The sequence below is a fragment of the Aythya ferina genome (assembly GCF_964211825.1).
Source record: "Aythya ferina genome assembly, chromosome: 1".
In the NCBI taxonomy this organism is placed as follows: Eukaryota; Metazoa; Chordata; class Aves; order Anseriformes; family Anatidae; genus Aythya; species Aythya ferina.
In genome coordinates this window covers 198161329-198176906 of record NC_140296.1, presented here as the reverse complement: position 1 = coordinate 198176906, position 15578 = coordinate 198161329, and the positions used below count along the sequence as shown (strand labels likewise).

The 15578-nt window shown below is 33.1% G+C and overlaps 1 protein-coding gene across 3 annotated transcripts in view; it reads left to right on the top strand.

Moving 5' to 3' along the window:
• The window catches only part of SEMA3A (semaphorin 3A), a 174380-nt gene that overhangs the window by 47394 nt on the left and 111408 nt on the right, over positions 1-15578 (top strand). For all 3 annotated transcript variants that reach the window (XM_084514583.1, XM_084514584.1, XM_084514585.1), the window contains 2 exons: positions 3252-3409; positions 6239-6301. In XM_084514583.1, coding sequence (XP_084370709.1) covers positions 3252-3409; positions 6239-6301 — 221 coding nt within the window. The remainder of the gene's footprint in view (positions 1-3251; positions 3410-6238; positions 6302-15578) is intronic.

Here is a 15578-nt window from a genome sequence, read left to right as displayed (position 1 = left end):
TCCTAATTAAATTAGCAGTGAATGAGAATCATCAGTATCCATATGTCATTTTTCCCTCAACCTATATCCTTGATCTGATTCCTGATAAGGAGAAACATGATTTCACATTATTTAAACTATACTGCTTGGAATATGCCGAGGCCTAATTTTTATTTTAATTTTTGAAAGAAACACAATAAATCTATTCATCTCCCACAAGAGTGAATAATAGGTCATTATAACAGATACTGGATTTAAATCCACGAGAAAAGCCCTAATCTTGGAGAAGATGAGGATTTTTATTTTATGTTATTTTAGTTTGAAGCTGTTACACACTCCAAAGAATTACAAGAAATATATATATAAAAAATAATATTATTTCTCTATATGGCTACACCTGGTCCTTTTAAGTTATGCCATGGGGGGTTACGAACAGTGAAGGTGATGATGTTGTTTACTCTTGGACACAATAAACTTTTGATTTCAATGTTATAATCTGGAATTTTTCATCAGCATTAGAAAGAAAATAAAATTTCAGTTACCATCTGTAGATGTGAATATTTAGAACTTTGCAATAGCAAAATCATACTGGGCTTGTTTTAAACTAAGTAGCTATCTGCCTAACTGATATTCTTTCAGTTTAGATCAGATTCACATGACTTCAGCAGACACTTGTCTTTATCCACAGCTACAAAGGGCAGAATCATACCTATGTGAGTTCAAACCAAGAGAGATGAAGAAAATTACAAAGCTTTTTGACAGTTATATTATAAGAAAAATGATCAGATACAGATGACAGCAAAGCATTTCTAGCCAAGAGTGTTCTAAGACAAGTTAAGCAATCAATCATCTGCATCGCTCACTATTCAGTAAGTCGACATTCAACATTTGAATCAGTCATTACAATGTAAAGAGAATTAGTAAAGTCTCTAACAAAATGCAAATAAGTGAACTGGAGGACAATACAGTCAAATTCTAAAACTTGGCAGGAAGCCAGAAGAATTATTTTGACAAGACTGCTTGGAGTGATTTTATTTTTTCTTGTTATATTAAAATTAAAAAAAAAAAAAAAAAAAAAGGAAACAAAAAAAAAAAAGGAAAAAAAGGAAAAAAAGGAAAAAAAGGAAGGAAGGAAGGAAGGAAGGAAGGAAGGAAGGAAGGAAGGAAGGAAGGAAGGAAGGAAGGAAGGAAGGAAGGAAGGAAGGAAGGAAGGAAGGAAGGAAGGAAGGAAGGAAGGAAGAACAAAAGAAAGAAAGAAAGAAAGAAAGAAAGAAAGAAAGAAAGAAAGAAAGAAAGAAAGAAAGAAAGAAAGAAAGAAAGAAAGAAAGAAAGAAGCTTGTCTTGAGTAGTATGAGTTTTTAAAAAGTATTTTGCAATAAAAATATATAGTTATATTTAGCCAGGAAAAAAAAAAAAAAATAGAATGAGAAACAAAATATAGTGCTGATCTCTTTGCTCTCTTTTTATGTGAGTAAACTCTTGGTTGGTAGTAAACTCTTGGTTGGTAGTGAGAGTTTTTTTCCAAATAACTGAAAAAATATTGGGGTAACACTGGGCTGAAGAATGGATCTTCTTAGGTTTATCTTGAATATGTTGCCTACTAATTCTCCCCATTTTAGAATATCTGTCATTATAGAACATCTGCTTCCAAATCTACCTGGTATAAATTAATGTGAAAAATAGGTTTAACATCTCAGGAACTACTAAGATGGAGGTGTTGAGATTCTGTGAAATTATAAGTACCACTAGAGAATTCTCATCCAACACCTTCCTTGTTCTGATTAAAGTAAAAGATGGGAAGATGAGAAGAAAAAATAAAATAAAATAAAATAAATTGAGAATTGAGGTAAAAAACAACAGCAATAATCAAAACAGCAAACATAAAAAAATATAATAATAATAATAATAATAATAATAATAATAAAAAAAACAGAAAGGGAGGAAGAGGAAGAGGACAATTAACAGCAACACTTGATTTTTATATATATATAGGGAATGTTATCTTATACTTACTAATCAATTGGATCAGTGGTGGAAAATGTGAGTGATCTTATTGAAAACCAAGAAGTCATAACAGGTAAGCTACACTGTTAGGCAGAACCTAAACATTTGGAAGCTGTTTTAAGAGGAAGAACATGCATCCTTGGCTTGGTAGAGCTAACAAATTTTAGCAGCCTGAAGATGTGGGTATGTGGAGTGTGGTCCAAGCTCTTGGATCCCAACTTGTCCACTCATCTGTCTCCAGGGTGCTGTGTGAGGAGTTATACTGGTAACTATGGAACTGTTTCTGCTCCTAAAACTGTGTTTGCTTCTGTATATCACAAGGTCATGGCTTGAACCACATAGTTTTTGTCTTCACAGGGAAAGTTTCTTATCAGCAATTTGCTAGCACAGACATGCCTTGAAATGATAGTGTTGGCTTTGGTCCCGATATGAATTTGGGTGGACAGGAATGAAGAAAGGGTGTTTTTGTGAAAGTTTATACTTCCAAGGTCTGCATTATTTTATGGCAAACTATTTTTAAGCACTTTCAGGTAAATACGTTTGTCTTTGTTAATATTTGTGTATAGTTTAGAAGACTGTGTGGATCCTTGCACTGAAAAAATTCTGTCCTTGGCAAATGAAATAACTGTGAGGAGTATTAGGACTAGGCAATTATTCTTGAGTTTAAACAGAAGCAACATTTACTTCTCTAGTTTTATTCCTGTGATAGATAAGTACACAGTTCCAAGTAAGGGAACAACATGCTGCCAGTGTCAGTAAGCTGGAATGATTGCAGTGCATGTAAGAAAAAAAAAGAAAAAAAGGAAGACTTGTGTCTTTTTATGCAATTAGCTAGTCCTTCTTACAGTTTTCTCACAATTTACAGATGTGTAGAATAGTTTTGTATGCTAGAAATATGAGATTTTGTGTTTAGATGTGTTTTTTTATCAGCTGGTCATCTTCAGCTTTGTGTCTCTAAGTTTTACTTTTTGAACAAAATTGAACATAGTCCAACAGTTGAAAAGTTATATGGATGGAATTTCACCACCTAAAACCTCATACAGGAGTTTAATTGACTTTGCTGATGATCTTTGCTTGTGTAGAGCTGAATCTCACTAGCTGTTTGGGTGTGGGCACTTGAAATAACACTCACAGACTCAGGTACATACCACTTTCACTGTGTTTTGCTCAATAAGTATAAATTCCAGAAATAAAATCCATACAAGTCAAAACATGTCTGTAATTTATTTGACCATATTAGCATAGAAAGTATTACCTTTATCTTGCAGAAATGTTGGAATCCAACAATATAATCAATTTCAATGGACTAGCTAATAGCTCCAGTTACCATACTTTCCTCTTGGATGAAGAAAGGAGTCGGTTATATGTTGGAGCAAAGGACCACATATTTTCTTTCAACCTGGTTAACATCAAGGAATATCAAAAGGTACCTTTAGTCATGTTTTACATAATATAAACATATACTTTTAATGTTGTACAATTGTTATTATCCAGACTATGTTGGGTACTAGATGAATTATGTGGTAAGTTTTTGGATATCAGGAACACTACTATTGCTAAACAGACAAATATTTGCTGACTCTTGAAAAAGAAATGTATAATGAACCTATAAGCTATGATTATGTATTTATCCCTCTATGAAAAATAAATTGCAAGTGAACAATCCAGTTATTTTCCAAACAAGACATACTTCATGTTTGCTGATAAAAACAAACAAACAAAAACAAAACAAAACAAAACATAACTACTATGTCAGTTTACACAAAATGGCCTCATTATTCTGCATTTGACAAAAAAAAAAAGCTGTTTGTCAGTCCAAATGTTGATTTCTCTTCTTTAGTCCAGCACTTTTAGGCACCCTACTTCTGCTGCTCATAAACCAAAATAGATTAAGTATTAATAAAAGACGAATAGATTCATAGAAGCTGGGCATTCTTGAAGGAAAGTATAATTTTCCTGTAGAAGCTGGACATGAATTAAAAGTAAACCAATCGTTCAGAGATGTTCTGGAATATTCTTTTGTTGGAGTCTAAATAAAACATCTTATCTTTTAATTTACTTTAGTGAGACAAAATGCTAAGAAGGTAAACAATGGCATGAAAGTTTGATTTGTTATACTTAAGTATTTTGATGGCACATTTTAAAGTCCAGGGAGTACCCTTTTATGAGAGATATATTACTCCAATACAAGGGGATTTTTTTTTTCTTGGTGTTCCTGACCTTTTGCCCATTTGACTATTAGCTTCCTAAGATGATAGCAATAAATACCTTGTGTTTTCTGTTCAGAGGGAACATTCATTTGTATTCTCTAAGGAAAAAGGATAAAAAGAAAACTGGGCATTTTCTTTTCTATTCTCTTTAGAGCAGCTATAAAGGAAACAAGCTATTTATTTGAATTCTCTGAGGGACTCATAGTTTAACGTGCAAAACATCTGGAATAATTAAAGTAAAAAAGGTGTTTCCACTGCAGAAAACAGTTCTGCAGAATGGCAAGGATTGTATCTTACATACTAAGGCATTCAGATGCCTTTGTAATACTAAATGAAATGATAAAAATATGCATATTATTAAATTAAATAAAGAATTATTATTGGTAACATGGAACTGAATGGTGGCAACAAACTTAAAGAACAGACTTGCAACTTAGACTTTAGATTTAAGAATAAACAAAAGGATTAAAGAATTTTTTGATCTTATTATTAAATACAGGAGGGTCACTGAAGAAACTTTGATCAAAATCACAATGAAGTTGGTTCTGCACCTGAACTCCAACTTCAGCAATCATTGTTCCTACCACAGTAAAAAGAACTAAAGTTTCTGTCTAAATGCTGATAACAATATATGACTCCAAAGAACAACAACTCAAAAAGCCAAATTTTCAGTCTATTAAAAATAGTTTGGTTTTGCTGACATTTAAACCAAACCAGAGAAAATACTGTGTTGTGAGAATAAGAAAGAAGAACATCTAGCCTTTAATTTTATGGATTAAAATATTGGTTTGATTAATATAGAAATCTTTGCCCAAAACTTGAACTGAACTTGAACTGGTCCTTTTGGGAGATCTGAGAAGCTTGGTTAATGTTTTTCAACCTAGTAAATTTTGATTTTCACATGTCTCTGCACATTTTAAACTGAGAATAGGAACAGGAAGTAGCAGGAATCCCTTTGAGAGCGAATGTTCTAATAAAATTTTCAGCCTTATTTTATAGACTTAAGATGTTCAATTTCTGTTTGGATTTTGTTACATTTTAAGAAAATTCTGAATTTAAAAGTGTGGTTGCAAACTGTATTTTTAAATGACACATATAATATTTCCTTCATCCTTTCTTGTCATCCTTATTTATTTATATATTTATTTATTTATTTATTTATTTATTTATTTTTGTTTTGAATAGTTTGCTTTTTACTTTTCTTTTAGCAAACAGTATTGAACACTATAGTTGTAATCCAGACCTATGGCCATTTATATTGCATTATCTGAGGCTCCCAAATGAATAGCCTGGCATTTTATGTTAAGATCATGTTTTTTTCTATATGTAATTCCTAAAAGCTTTGGGAAAAAAAAAAAAAAAAAAAAAAAAAAAAGAATAATTTACTGTGAACGTCTCTGGATTTTCTCTGTATGAGGTTAGATCCATCCAAAGCAGACATTACAGTAAACCTAGTTTTACGTTTACTTGTGTTAGAGTAGCTCTATAGGAACAACATAAACAAATTTACTTCAATGGTGTGATACTTTTCAAATACCACAACATTTTTTTTTATTATTATTATTTATTTAACTAAACCTACTAAATGAGTGAACTGCACTGAAATACACTGAAAAGGTAAAATTTATGATTCTGAGAACTATGAGAATTATGAATCTGATATTTCACATAGATCAGGTTTATTGCTAGTATCTGATTCTTTTTTTGTTGTTATTTGTGTCTTTGTTTCATTATATTACATTTAAAAGTGGATGAACACTCACTTAATGGAGAGTCAACATTTTCTTCATTTGTATTCAAGATTCATTGCTGCAATTCACAATACAGATTATATCACAAGATTGTTTTTACCATGGTTCCTATTATCTCTGTTTTACTCCTATCATTTCAACTCTTTGTTGTCAAGTTTTATGGAAAAAAAAGGAAATAAGGAAAAAAATGGGTAAAAGAGAAATTGGGTAAAGACATGCTGTAACATTTGGTCTGCAATTTGCGATTACTGAAGCTTGAAATAACACAATGTGATTTTTCTTCTGTGTCTTTAGATTGTTTGGCCTGTATCTCATTCCCGAAGGGATGAGTGCAAGTGGGCTGGAAAAGATATTCTGGTAAGTACGAATCTTTTTAGCATTTTTTTTTTCTTTTATAAAATATTTTAAATATTTTATTAGGTCTTATTGTATTAATTCTTAAAGTATTTTTCCTCCTCTGTAAGGCTACACATATGATTATAACTTCAAATGTAAACTACTTCAACCTTCTAAATTCTTCATAATGAAATTTTACCTTTATAACCAAGAGTTATGACCAGTTTTTTAATGAAAATTATGTAAATGAAATTGAATTTATTTACAAAACAAAACAGAACAAAGCCAAAACAAACAACAACAACAACAAATACAATTCTTCTTAAGAAAGAAAAGGGAAGAAATACATCAAAATATGAAATATTAACCCTTGCATAATTGTCTCCTGATCTCTGGTCACTTAAATTTTGTCTTCATTTTTCACTCTTTCAAATTTCAAGCAGACATTTCTCTTTGTGACATCTCACAAGTAAGTGGGTTCCTCTAAACTCTTCTCTGCATGGAGTTCATAGGAAAACATGGTCAGATTGATTTTAGCATTCTGCATCACTTTTGGTACCTCAGGATAGACACTGTTACAGTAGGCACGATTTTCTGTATATTTTCCCTCATTCCTCTGTACATCATATTCCCTGTATTTATGAGGTAGGAGAGACATAACCCATATCCCCCAAATAATACTCATCCTGCACTGGTAATAACTGTCTTCTTTATAGCAACAGCATGGGAATGTGAGGACAGGGCTGAAGAAGAGAAAAAGGAAAAAGAAAAAAAAAATTCAAACAAATACTTGCAGAACATAGCCAAATGAGAAATCATTGTGGCTGCCAAGGTATAACTGACAGTAGAACTTGGCCTCCTGTATATATGCTATTGGCCTGATTTTCAGAGTTGATTCCGTAAAATATTCATAATGCCAACCGTATGCCTCTAGAGAGCTCCTTTTGAATAATTTCCTAGGTCATAATAAAAATAGTATCATTGGTCTTTACCTAGGACATAGAGGACAGTTGTCTTTATAAAAAGCCATTTTGGAACAGCAGAGGTGAATTAGGTAAAAGCTAAAAATCATAGGCTAAGATATATATGTGAAAGGGCAACTACAGTTTCAAATGGCAGCTACAGTATCAGTATACTTGGGTTATCTTCTTAAATAGAAATAATATGTTCAAATTAATCCTATTTCATATTAGCAAATAATTTTCAGGAGTGTATTACAAGGTGAGGACTATACAATCTAATTTTCAAGGTTAAAAAAAAAATGAGGTTGATGTTAAATGCCTGAGCAAATTACTAAAAATACTAAAGTATAATACAGTCATTTTTTTATGGTTAGAAACCTAGAAAAATAATGAGATTCAGCACTGAGAATGAAAGCCTACTTTCTGAATTTTTAATACTTTTTTTAGAAGTTCACAACAGTACAGTATGAGTAAGTTCTATAGTTTGCACTAGGATGACTCCAATCACACAAGATGCACTTTATTATAAATGGAGTGAGCTTGGAAGTTCAGGGTCCCCCCCATCCTCTGACTCCTGTAAGCTGTAACTAATTTATCGACCTTTAATCTTTTGCTTTCTATCATATTATGCTTCTTATATTTGCATCCTATGATATTAAGACAGCAACACCATAAGTAAGACACCATAATATCACAAGTAAAAGGTGAAGCTAATACCACACGACAATGCTTGGTATGATCTGGCACATTAGGTTTGTTTTATATATATATATATATATATATTTATTTATTTATATAAAGCACCTATCACGTATTGATAAACACTCTTTGGAACCACTCTGACGGCAGGGGTAAGAACAGTGTATTCATTAGAAGCAACACAACTATGACTTGGTGGAAAAGACCAAGGCAGAAGGGGAGCACAGCACTCAGGACACAATGCAGCCCAAACTGAGTACTATAGTAGTACAGAAAAATATTGCTAGAAACAGATAATTAATTTTGGAAAACATTTTTCCCATACTTTTTTTTTTTTTTTTTTTAATATTTCTCTACAAGTTTAGATTGGAAATAAAAATGAAGAGTTTATATCTAATGTGGGTCTAGTTTTGGTAAGAGACTAGAAAAATAAAATATATACCTTGGTGTGCTCATGCCATCATCCTGGAATAATTACTGCTACCTGTTATTGCTGTAAAACAATGCATAACAAATTATTTAATGTAACTTCTTTAACTGTAGTTACAGACCACTTAAGAAATGTATTACTCCTTCCTTATTTATTCCTTAAAGCCATTGTCAGTACCTTGGGAGTGTGAAAAATAAAGGACATAAATATAACTCAACTGGTTCTCATTACTGAGAACAAGAGAAATAGAGGACAAGTAACATGCAGTATGAAACATGCTTTATTAAATTTGCTTTCAGCAATGTAACACTGCTAAGATATTAGATACTCTTCACTTGTGATGGTTCAGAACTTTCTAAATGATAGTATATACTTCTACATTGAGGTCTTAAAAAATTCTTTTTTAATTATTGATCTCTAGGGGAAGTGAGTGCTGAAAATGCAAGTCCCCAGTATTAGGCCAGGTGCGCTGCAGCAGCTGCAGTGCAAGTACAACCCTGTCTCTGCCCTGCTCCTAACCTCAGCTATGACCTCAGAGGTTTCCTCTCGTAATTATAAGAGGTAATTTACCATCATTTTTACTCCTTCAGAGGGTTTTCTTGTACTGACACTGTCAGTCATGCCAATCTGGGAGTAAGTAGGCTTGCAGTTCAGGACAGCTGGTGTGGGATTCAAGGAGTGTGGCTTACTTGGGCTGCTCTTGCTCTCCTGGTAACCCCTTGTTCCTTAAGCAGTCATTCTCATTTCTATTTCTTGAAGGACTTATTGTATGTTAATTAGTTAAGCTTTGCTCACTGTACACATTGTGGTGGTTTTACCGTGCTGGGCAGCTAAACCCCACAACCGCTCTCTCACTCCCCCTCCTTTAGATAAGGAGGGGGAGAAGTAAAGCAAAGAACAACTCACGGGTTGAGATAAGGATAATTTAATTAAAGGGAAATAATTATAATAATTAAATAAAGACTACCATGAACTAAACAATTTAACTAAGGGGAAATAAAAGGGAAAGGGGAAAAAGGGAGGAAAACAAACAAACAAAATAAATGAAAGCTATATGGAAGTGCAGAGGAAAGAAATTACTCTCTACTTCCCACAAATGAGCGATGATTGACCACGTCCTTGAAGCAAGGCCTCAATGCACGCAGCTGGTGTTCGAGAGGAGGACCGACCTCTTCTCAACAAGAGCCCACCCCTCCCCTCTTCTTCCTGTTTCCACCTTTTATTGCTGAGTGTGACACCACATGGTATGGAATATCCCTTTGATTGGTTTAGGTCAGCTGTCCTAGTGATGTTTCTCTCCTCACTTTTTTGCCCACCCCCTAGGAGGGTTAGAGAAAGGCCCAATGCTGTGCCACTGCTGCTCAGCAGTAGACACAACACTGGTGTGATAACACTGCTGTTCCAGCTACAAGTACAGAGTACGGCACTGAATGGGCTGCTGCCGGGAAAGTTAACATTCCAGCCAGACCCAGTACACAGATAGATAAACATTTTTTTAAGTATGCTTCAGATCTCTTTTCCTATGAATAAGCTGGGGAGAAGAGAGGCTGAAAGACCTCATATGAAATAAAGTAGGACTTCTCTGACAGCAGTTAACTGTTAGACTCTCCACAAAATATAAATTAAATAATAATAATAATAATAGCAATAATAATAATAATAGTCACTGTCCCGTGTAAGTCCATAGTATTACAATGTATTTCCATTACGGAGTATGAACAACACCACAGTAATATAGTAAAAATTAAAGGCTATATAACTAACAAATATGGTATTTGCTTATGTAATTCAGCTAAATGAGTAGTTCTGTGAGGCTTTCTTGCTATTCTGGACCTCAGTCTCTCATTTGATTTATTCTAGTTGCTCTAAGCCCTGTGAACATTTCTCATGATTCCTGACCAGACCTTAGTAATGATCAAAGAAGACAGAGTCTCTACAGAATAGTTCTCAGTTTTTACACTCAACTTTACAGTGCAGACATGTTTGTAGTCATATCCCTCAGTAGTGAGCCTAAATATTTTGATTTTAAGATCTCACAGGCACCTGGATCCCAGCAGGAACACATGACTACCTCTGCATTATATTACATATGGATTAAATAACAGGTAACTGCTAAAAAAAAAAAAAAAAAAAAAAATCCTGGGATGGCATAAACCAGCAAAGCAAAACTTGAGTCATTTACAAATGTTACCAGAAACACTAGCTGCTTTTGCAGGAAGGAATAGATAAACAGTTTGTTGAGTGGAAAGGTCTTCTAGTCCTTAAACTATTAATTTACTATAGTTTAAAAAGTTTTGACTACTGTCTAGTCAATACACTTCTGACTAGAGCACCATAACAGTAGTTTACATGGTACACAAAAACTCAGAGAAATCCCAATTAAATAGTATGATAGATTTCTACAACTTGAAAGCTACACAGATGTGCTTCTGAAGGGTACCTTAGGATTTTATTTTCAATTCTGATTTGACTTTCTAATTTATTTAGCCACTCTTAAATATCCCAGCACAAAATAAATTGTTAAAACATTCCCTTTTGGACTTGACTAGTTTAAATCTTTAAATTTCAATGAATAGTTTTACAGTCACATAGAAAAAGATAAACAATGACAGGTATTTATAGAAAACTTTCATATAATATGAAATCATGTTTTCCTTGGATTTTTCTAGTGAGAATTAAATGGTGATATACAACCAGATAGAAAGAGTATGAAGCTTTTTTACTTGGTACTAGCAAGTTTCTCCATACATTCCCTCACATAAACAAACAGGTCTGCAGAGTTAGACTTTCATGTCATCACACTTAATAGCTAAACAGTATCAGCACAATTCTGTGTATCAACACATTATCTGACATCTAAGTCAGCTGTTTAAGTGTCATTAGGTTTTATCTAGTTAACATTTACCTGAATTCAACTGTGATTGACATCTTAAACTTGATAGGTCTCTAGGTGGTGATTTGAAATCGTTTCAGATCAGAAACCTATTCCCAGTTTGGAAGAATTTTTAGACTCTTTATGGTAGACATAATATAGCTATATATTCTGCTTCTTTGCATTTAAGTGTGGCTTAATCATTGAGTTCATGATTCATGTGGGTAGAATCACGTGGCTGTAATTTAGTTCACTCTCTCATTTAAGATAATACTCATGCCAAAATGTTCATGTGTCATCTAAATTTTTGCTTTCTTTAAAGTTTTCCAGATCCTCCCTAAATCATAGGAAGATTAACATCTCCAAAGCAATGTGTACAATGATTTGATTGAAAAAAAAATAATAATAAATAAAAAAAAATTTGTGTAGCTTAGCAAGTGTCTCTCAGCCATATCTGGTGATACTTTGAAAAAAAAAAAAAGTTGGCAACAAATGAGCACAATTGCCTTTAATTCATTTTATTACTGTTGTTGCCTTAGGGAAAATAGAAGAACATGGAGGCAGAAAGCAAAAGTAATTCTTTTCATCTGTTATTGTAAACAAAGATCTGAAGACGGATTCTGAAAATTAAATATACAATGCTGGCTGGATCTAGAAAGCCGGCTTCTAAATTCATCTGATAGTCACAGTTTATCAGGTCAAATTACCCCTGGCCTTTTTTTTTTTATTTTTGGCCAAAGAGAAGTTTGTCCCTCTCTTTCAGTGTTCTTCCTTTAGAGGACATTTACAGACAGATATCCAGCTTTTCTATTACCAAATTTTATCACTGTAACCTTTTTCTTTCTGGCTCCCTGTCTCCAACATAACAATGAAATCCTTTGAGCATACAGACCCAGGATCATCCAGCCTACGGAAAGAGGAAAGGGGATGTCTGCATGTCTCCTGGGAGTAGGAAGGGATAAGTTAAGCAATAGATCCAAAGCAATGGACCTCCAATGAGTTTAAGAACAGAATTTACTCTTCATGTTAACATCCACAAGGAAAAATGTGACTTCTGAGCTCTTTGGAGACAAACAGTGCCACCTCATATCCTTTCCGACTCTATCACTTATCCCAGTCAGTAATCCTGGAAGAAGTTATTACTTTGGGGTCTTCTTATTCCTTATTCCTTATTCTTGTCCATAATCTTTAATGTTGGCATGATTTCCTACTAAGGCGTTTTTAACCATTTGGGAGAAGAGGGAGTGAGGCATTTTGTAAGTTTTCATAGAATCATAGAATCATAGAATATCCTGAGTTGGAAGGGACCCTTAAGGATCATCAAGTCCAACTTTTGTGCTGCTGCATAGAACTGCTTTGCATAGACACAACATAGAAAGACAGAATGGGAAAAAAAAAAAAAAAAAAAAAAAAAAAAAAAAGTACAACAAACCTATAGTTCCTTCACTTAGAAGAAGTGAACTGAGTATGGTAAAGAAGAAGTATAATACACTGGAGTCTTTTAAAGTAAAGTCCTGTGGAGATTTCTAACATTATTCCTCCCTACCCTCCCCCAGGAAATTCTGGCTGTGCCAGATCTAGTTCTTGGACACTTGATGGCACAAAGCCTCATTTATGGCAGAGTCCATTCAAAAGTTAAGCCTACAGCTTGTGTTCATTTAGACATTTGCATATGTTCTTTATATGAACTTACCAAGACAAATCAGTTACTATAAGGTAACAAGTTCTGTACTTATACAGAGGAAGGATTAAGTTAGTAATTGTTCAGATGTTCATAGTTTACCCATTTATGTATCACAGGAAGTCATTTATGTCTTTGAATGTGGGGAACAAATTAACATAGATCAAAGAGAAAACTAATTTTCCAATTTCTGGCTTATATTTTTTTTTATAGGTGTAACTAGAAATTTGCCTCTGAAGGAAACTTTATATTGATCAGATTTAATGCAGTCTTGCAGAAACAGCATTTTGTCTTTGAAGTATGAAGTTACAGGGGCAAAGAATGGAAAGTAAAGGAGAAATGGAGGAAAATTTGTTTCCCAAATTATGGGTTTTAGTTTCCTATCAATATGTGTTCCTCATGAACCCAAGTTTGGCCTTCATAAAGTCTTGAGAATTACTTTTAATTGCAGCTGGGTTACCAGCTATTACTATTTTAAAATGATTTTGGATAATTTCTTGTTGTGATTTATTGCATCTCAAGATGTAAATTTGTCCTTTATACATTTCTTTTCAGAGAAACACATAACTGGATAATTAGTAAAAATTATGGAGATGTTTAGTCCCTGTTTTCTTTCAGAGCTTCAGTCTGAACCTCACATAATAAGAGAAAAGTGTTTCTCTTGGTATCATTAACATTTTTTTCCCCTGAGTTTACTAGAGGTTCTTTCTATTTTAGTGAAAAGACTAATTTTTAGGTTATTGTTGTTTTAATAAAAGCAAGTACAGTTTAAAATTTAAGGATAAGTCTGCTCTCAAAGATCACATACCACAGTTCCTTTATACTCAAGATGTGATTACTATTTCCCTGTTAAATTAGTCCACAACTAAATTTATTTCTGCAGTTCTGTTACTTGCATACACCAACCAGTAGTTCCACTAAATTCCTCTCTGCTGCTCACAAGTTTAATATTGTTTGTTTCTTTTGGAGTAAGTGAAAGAACTAAATACTAGTTATAGAGAAAGTTCCTAAAATAACCAAGGAAATGATACCTAATTATTTCCTATGTCAAAGCTAACGCTTTGTTCAATTTCCACATCTTCACATCAACTAATCTTCTTTAAAAAAAAAAAAAAAAAAAAAAGCCTTTTTACTGTAGAGAGAGTTTTGTATTCTGAAGATAGTGGAACAAGAAAATTAAGAACACTAAATAGAGAAAGAACCTATATATTTCTTTTTTCTTTTTTTCTTTTTTTTTCTTTTTTTTTTTATTTTCTTTTTATTTTCTTTTTTTTTCTTTTTTCTTTTTTTTCTTTTTTTCTTTTTTCTTTTTTTCTTTTTTCTTTTTTTCTTTTTTTTTTTCTTTTTTTTTTCTTTTTTTTTCTTTTTTTTTCTTTTCTTCTTTTTTCTTTATTTCTTTTTTTTTTCTTTTTTTCTTTTTTCTTTTTTCTTTTTTCTTTTTTTTTTTCTTTTTTTCTTTTTCTTCTTTTTCTTTTCCTGACTGTTCAAAATGATCTGTGTTGGAACAAATTATCTGTTGATTTCCCCTTGAATAATCCCTTGCTGATTAACATGTTTCAAAACTTTAGATTATTTTCAGTATATCATGAATCTCACCATAAATAAATAAATAAATCCATTTGGTACCAATTTTTTACTGACTGGGAATTTTAGGCTTCTGTCCCAGTTCGGTATCTATGGTTTCAGAACAGCTTAATTTCCACACCCAAATGTAAAGATTCCCACAATAAGAAACATGTAACTTTGTAGTCTAGTTTACAGAGTGTTTTTATTTACAGACCCACATATTGCTAAGCAACTCTCCCTTATGAATTCCAAAGTCTTTTGCTTCCATTCAACACTTCACACATTTACATTCACTTTCAACACAGAGGCTTTGAGTATATTTATTTTAGGTGGTTGTGAGTGGAAGTCATTACAGGATATGTCTAACGCTGAATAAAGACAAGCTGATATGGAGTCTAAGTGCTCTATGTGCATATATAGCAGGCTTGGCAACCTGTTTGTCTGAAATACTCCACCCAATTAGCAGGTGTTGATTCTGTTCGGAAAGGCAGGATGTATTCTGATTTCTCCAGAAGACAGGTGATTACCCCACCCAGATAGAAGAGATAGCTGGGAGAGACACTTTCAATCTAGACTGTGGTCGCAACTTAAATTGCTGCTGGGCTTGGTGAGACTGCCTGAGTTGAAACCAAGCAGTATAGTTCATTGCTTTGCTAATAAAGCCATGCCCAGAATGTGGGACAGCTTTAGTCTACGGAGCAAAAACAGTTTTGTTTTAAAATTATGGTGAGGAAAGGATTGTCTTCCATTTGACTTCAAGGCATGTTTTGAGTTATTCCTGAAATACTCTTCTGTTACTTAAATAACTTAATTCTGTTCTGTAGGAAGTAAATACTATTGAAAAACATAACAATTAAAAATAAAATAAGTTTCTTGCTAAAGCTCCTGGAAGGGTTCAGTGTAAAATGACCATGTTATTTTTGCAAAATCCTGAAAACAGTTTGCTGGACTGCTTCCACAAAAGACTTTGGTTTGTATTGTTAACTACACATTAACCAGATGTACAAAAATATGAGACGGTCATTAAAACAGGTATGTTGTACTGCAGCCTTTTCTTGGCATATGTCTAGCTGTTCACAGGTCTAGAA